General features: G+C 45.9%; 1 protein-coding gene across 1 annotated transcript; it reads left to right on the top strand.

Annotated features, from left to right (window-relative positions):
* Positions 1–241: 241 nt before the first annotated feature.
* On the top strand, positions 242–2266 carry LOC123063340 (hydroxyethylthiazole kinase). Its single transcript, XM_044487103.1, has 2 exons — positions 242–791; positions 1559–2266. The coding sequence occupies exons 1-2, from the start codon at positions 357–359 to the stop codon at positions 1949–1951; spliced, it is 828 nt and encodes a 275-aa protein (XP_044343038.1). The 5' UTR covers positions 242–356; the 3' UTR covers positions 1952–2266.
* The last annotated feature ends 3653 nt before the right edge of the window (positions 2267–5919 follow it).

The following is a 5919-nucleotide window of genomic DNA, read 5'->3' as shown; positions in this document are numbered from 1 at the left end:
GTTGTAAATTAAACCATGTAGTTAATTCAGAATTGAAATGTGAAGCATAACTTACACGTTTCTATAAATGTGCAACTACATGAGTGAATTGCACTTCTCACTAAAATCCCATTTTGTTGCTTCTTGAAAATCTATGGAGACAGCCTTCAAAAAAAAAAGAAAATCTATGGAGACAAATGGCGCAAATGACACTTGACTTTTCACCAGGATGAAATTGCACAAGGCATATATTGATATATCCCATCCTCCCTCTCCTCCGCTGGCCACCAACGCCGCCGCATAACCAAAAAGTCAATCATCCCCCACCCAAGCCCCCGACTCGCCGGTCGCCGCCCGCAGGCCTCGCCATACCCGGCATGGACGAGGAGAGGACGGAGGCGTGGTGGGGCCGGCGCGCGTGGGCGCTGCTGTCGGCCGTCCGCGAGCGGGCGCCGCTGGTGCAGTGCATCACCAACCTCGTCTCCATGGACATCGCCGCCAACGCCCTCACCGCCGCCGGCGCCTCCCCCGCCATGCTCCACTGCCTCCGCGAGATCCCCGACTTCACCCCGCGCTGCGACGCTGTCTACATCAACGTCGGAACGCTCTCCGAGGACTGGCTTCCCTCCATGCGCGCCGCCGCCTCAGCCGGCCGCCCCTGGGTGCTCGACCCCGTCGCCGTCGCCGCCTCCGGCTTCCGGATGGAGGCCTGCCTCCAGCTCCTCGCGCTCCGCCCCGCCGTCGTCAGGGGGAACGCGTCCGAGATCCTCGCCCTCGCCTCCAGCTCAGACAGCTCCTCCTCCTCCTTCAAGGTACCTCAACTAAATCCAATCCTATTAGTAACTGATTGCTAATTTCCAATCCAATCCAATCCTAGGGTTGATTTGATCAGCACAAAATCTTAACTAAATCAGATGATAGATTGTGACACTGCAATGTTATAAACTTATTTGATCCACGTGCTCCTGGTACTGTTATTTTAAACTAAGATTGATCCTTCAGCTCATTTGGGGTCATTGTGGTTGTCATTCAAATTGACTTGCTGGAAACATATGCCGTCCATGTAATCTTGTGGTTAATTTCAGATTTAAAAGAAAAACCATAGCCCAGCTTTAAGTGAAAGCTAAAATAAGCAGTTCGGCACAGAACGTGTAAGGTTCAAACATGCTGAAGTTACCTTGTATCACAAGTGCAGAAAACAGAAAATGGCAATACTATGGAAGAACCACAAAGGAGAGGGACAACAAAGCGACTAATTGTCTTACTGTGTCCCTCCTCCCACTTGAGCACTTTCCCCACAGCGATGAGTAGTTTGAGAGGTAACACAGGCACCATGCCAATTCCATTAATAAGATGGGAAAGGGAAAACAATTTTATCCTGTCTGAAGAAATTTTAGACTGCTGGTCAAACGTCCCTTGCGTTAGTGAAGTTTTTTTTGCATGGATTCCAGGACGATTGCCTGATTGCCTTATCTCCCTCTTATTTGAAGATGAGCAACACGCATACCAAGCCTATTCCCGCCTACAGTATATATTCCATCTTGCCTCTAATGGCACTAATACTTGTGGCCAACTGCAGGGTGTTGACAGTTCACATGACTCAGGGGAGGCCCTGCAAGCCTCGAAAGCATTGGCACGGTCCAGCGGGGCCGTCGTCGCGGTATCTGGAGCAGTTGATTTCATCACGGATGGCGAGCAGGTTGTCAGCGCGAGCAACGGCGTGGCCCTGATGCAGAAGATCACGGCGACAGGGTGTGCCGTGACTGCTCTTATAGCGGCTTTTGTCGGGGCGGATCCCTCTGATGCTCTGGCTGCAACAGCGTGTGCTCTTGCCATCTTTGGGCTTGCCGGACAGATTGGGATGGAGTCGGCTAAAGGGCCTGCCTCTCTCAGGATGCACCTCATCGATGCTCTCTACGGGCTCGACGAGCAGACAGTCACATCAGGGGTCAAAATTGCCCTAGTGCTGTAACACGTGTCTACCGTGGCTACTAGTGTTTAGGAAATATAATGTCTGGGGTGATCTGCAGGGTCCTGGAAAACCATTAAGCGTATCAGATCGTATTGATTGTTGCCATCCATATTTACATGCCCCATGAATAAATTGCCTGGTGACCATCCATCCACATCCAGGCTGTACTAACTACCAAGTACATATTTGTGAATGCTGATGCCAAAAAGGTTTTGCACTGTTGTGTGACAGCACGGCTGTAGAAGCAAGGGTAAAGTCACTCTGGTCATTTGTTCAGAGTTTTGAAATAAATTGTAAAAGTAAATTCATCATCCAGATCAGTTGATCCAGCAGGCATATCTGCTATATGAGACTGGAGATTGATCAAGAAGTCTCTTCAACATAAACTGCATTCGAATTTTGGTGCTCTTTGGCTGCAGCAGAGCGAGCTGAACGGCTGTCGCCACGGGGCTGGGGCCTGGGGCGCATGTGCTTGTGCAGTGTGTATGCTCACATCCTCTGTTTTCTCAAGACCTAGGGCCTCTCTATTCCTCAACTGAGATACATGTGTTGATTGGATCATGCCATGTAACAAAGCTGATCATGGAGATGTAATCAATCACATTGAACTCAAACGTGTTGGAATATTGACTAGTGGGTGAGAGAGTTGCAGGGGATTCATGGAATGCCAGGTGTGATATCTATTACTTCTATTAATAGTTCTCACTGTACATCTGTTACTTCTTCACCTAGTTATATCTGTCTTTGAGATCATTGTATGCAGTATTACCTTGCTACCTGGCACTAGTGACATTTCAGTAGCTGAATTCAGTTATCAGGGCCCTACTCTACTTTGTACCTTGTTGGTGACTTACACAAGTCAGCATGTCAAATTAAATACAAGCTCATAGTTCACAAATTGGTACCAACAAGGGTAAAAAATGCTGAATAGCGCTGATGCTACAGTCTTCCCTTCACTTGAAGGAACAGATCCTTCATTTGATGATGGCGCTAAATGGCCCCATTCGGCTTCACATCTTGTTCATGTAAGTCACTCAGCATCTCCATCATCTGCATTATCAGCTCAGGCTCTAGTTGAAATGTCAGGAAAACTTCCATTATGAATCTGGAAGTAATATTCTGCCAAGGGATTAGCTATATTGGAAAAATACTCATGAGCAGTTGGTACCGTTTAGCTATGGCGGACTAGCAAACCAAACCTCTGTTCATTGTGACTCAGTTTACATTGTTTTGAGTAAAGTTGAGATGTGAAATTCAAGATGACATTTTAGGGCTGAATTTTTTGGGAATTCACAATTAATATCTATTTGACACTGCAAAACACATGATATCTTAGGTTTTGGCACCGATAATATAGAACATAGTTATTTTAAATTATTGGGCCAACAATGTATATGGTGAATGCCGAGGCAAAACCTTTGCAGATTTTATTCAGTCACCAACGTTGTTTATTACGATCATATATGTCACACGGAGTAGAAGCCACGCACTAGAACATTCTCAGTTACAAGCAGTAGGAAAAGAAAAAAATGGTGTGTTGGTGGCTAGGTTAGAAAGAGATATGTGGACCCTCTTCAAAAGTAACATGTGATGATAGTTTGCATCTGTTCCAGCGTTTCCATTCTGATCATTGTGGGATGAGTATGCTCTAACCATTCATGTTCTTATTCACTGCAGGTCTGATAGTATATATGCATGTTTCTGTCTGCAATGATATCTGAGAAGAAACAACGCTGAAACTAACTGGTGCTTTGTAGCGTTAAACACTCCATTTTCATCTGCAACTCGACACATCACCAAAATAGTACTCCCTCCATCCCATAATATAAGACATTATTACCTCATTTGATTTTCTCTGCTGCCATCACCTAGCAAACTTTTAGGTGACAATATATAGACATTACATCGACTCGGAAGGATCAGAAATATGAGTCTCCCAAGCCATAGAAGAATAGAACAGAATGCTGGCGACAGTCACATGAAGTAGTTGCCTCTGCTTGTCAGTTTCAATTCAAATTTGGGGTCATTGTTTGGTCACAAGATCCATATGTCATATTAGTATGTACAATCTCATGTTGCTAACTGACTACTTCATGTGCATTCTGTGACCCGTTCGTACTATAGTTCTATATGTTGCTCATGCTTTAGGTGTTCATCAAACTTGGAGTTAGAACATCAGCTTAATTGAACACATTGATATGAATTTATTTTCTGCCTACACAAAAAGGACAAGTGTAATTCATAATTCACATTACATTTCGGTTCATCAAATTGATAACTACACACACTCATTTTTATCCTGCATGGTTAATTTGCTAAGAAAATCCACCCGTGCGTTGTGAAAGGTTGTAAATTCGTTGGTTCTGACACATGTGCAAAGGTCATGTTCATTTTGTGTTGTTAGTGAAATATTTATTTCATTTTCTTACCAGGAGTGTTATGTGAGACAATTCCCTATTAGAGCCTTTTCAAAAATGCGCTTCCTTATTTGGCCAAAATACGAATTTCTTCCCATTGTGACACTACCTCCAAAATTGATGCCCAATTTGGCATCTCCGGCCAGTCCGTTGTCATGCTCTGTCGAAAGCCTGTAAGTTTTTTGTTGCTTGGACAAAACTATCCATAGTCCGTCAGTGTTTTTGCACTACCGTCCAGTTCAATTCGGCACTTTTGTCCAGCCCGTCAGTTCTTTTTGTCATCATGGAGCATCCGCAGAGCAACAAGGGCGGCTTGCTGGACTGTGGCATGTGTAGCGATATGGTCGTGAGCAATGACCTATATTGCGTCGCGGCCACACATGCATGGCGGGGCGGCAGGCAAGCTGCTGGTCCAGATTTATGGATCAACCGCCTAGTAGGCGCCTCGAGAGTTACCTGACGGTGTCCATGAAGTACCGGTTCTCCGGCGACAGAGCGCGTGCACCTTGCTAGGGCCAGGTCTTCATGGACAGCGTCCCATTGAATGCCTGACATGCGCCTCTTCACTTTGACATCCACAACAGCTTTGTGTTGCTGGTCATGGAGCGACGCACCGAGGCATGCATGCCTCGACGTCGTCAAGCTCATCATGTCCAAAGAGTGAGGGAAGTTCTAAGAGAGATAAGAGACAGTGTCCCGGCTAAGGGGTCACTTACCACGTCAACTCCTGGTGATGGGTCCGGTTGAGGACTCCTTGTCGGTTTCGTCCTGGCCGCATCGGACAGCCCATGGCGCATACAAGGAAGATTCAGAAGACATGTGTACATGATAAGACACTGGATTCGTGTAGGGATTTACGTCCTCATGTGTAGGCAACTAGGATCTTGTACCCTAGAACACCCAGTATCCTATATTAATCGAGGGGCCATGCTGGTAGACACAATTTATGATATCTTGGTAGTTTACCTGTACTTTGTCCATAGTCCAAAGGGAATAAACACATGCAGGACTTAGGGTATTATCCCTTCAGAAAGCTTGAACTTGGGTAGACTGTGTCTTTGTTACCGTCATTCCTAGACGCCTAGTTTAGGATGCCCTACTAGGAGGTCTGCCAGATCTAGCTCCGTCAATAAGCGTTTCCTTTTAGGGATAATTGTATATTTTCAAGTAGCACTCAACAACGAAAATGGATGGAAACGTCAAATAGGGCATAAAATTTTGAGATTGTCTTAAATAGCAAAGAAAAATTTGTTTAGGGGGCCAATAAGGAAATATATTTTTCAGAAGGGCCAAATAAAGAATTCTCTCATCTCCTGCAGAGTTAGACCTTGCAAAAGAACCATCTTAGTCAATTTCTCCCCTTTCTATCGTCTCCTCCGCTCCCTTTGCCGCCGCCGCCAACACAAATCTACAATTTATCTTGTTCCTGGAAGGGAGCAACAACCAAGATGCCGACAACCATGGCCAAGGCCGCAAGGGCAGGAGCGGCGCCTCTTCGCCACGACAGCAGCCTTCCGGAGGAGATCGTCGTCTGGGAGATCCTAGTTCGCC

This window comes from Triticum aestivum, chromosome 3A, assembly GCF_018294505.1.
Source record: "Triticum aestivum cultivar Chinese Spring chromosome 3A, IWGSC CS RefSeq v2.1, whole genome shotgun sequence".
In the NCBI taxonomy this organism is placed as follows: domain Eukaryota; kingdom Viridiplantae; phylum Streptophyta; class Magnoliopsida; order Poales; family Poaceae; genus Triticum; species Triticum aestivum.
Note: the sequence above shows the minus strand (reverse complement) of the source record. Positions and strands in the feature narration are given on the sequence as shown.

Excerpts from the sequence above, each read along its gene's own strand:
- LOC123063340 (XM_044487103.1), top strand. The coding sequence starts at position 357 with ATGGACGAGGAGAGGACGGAGGCGTGGTGGGGCCGGCGCGCGTGGGCG. Across the intron at positions 792-1,558 it reads GCTCCTCCTCCTCCTTCAAG|GGTGTTGACAGTTCACATGA; the intron begins GTACCTCAACTA and ends GGCCAACTGCAG.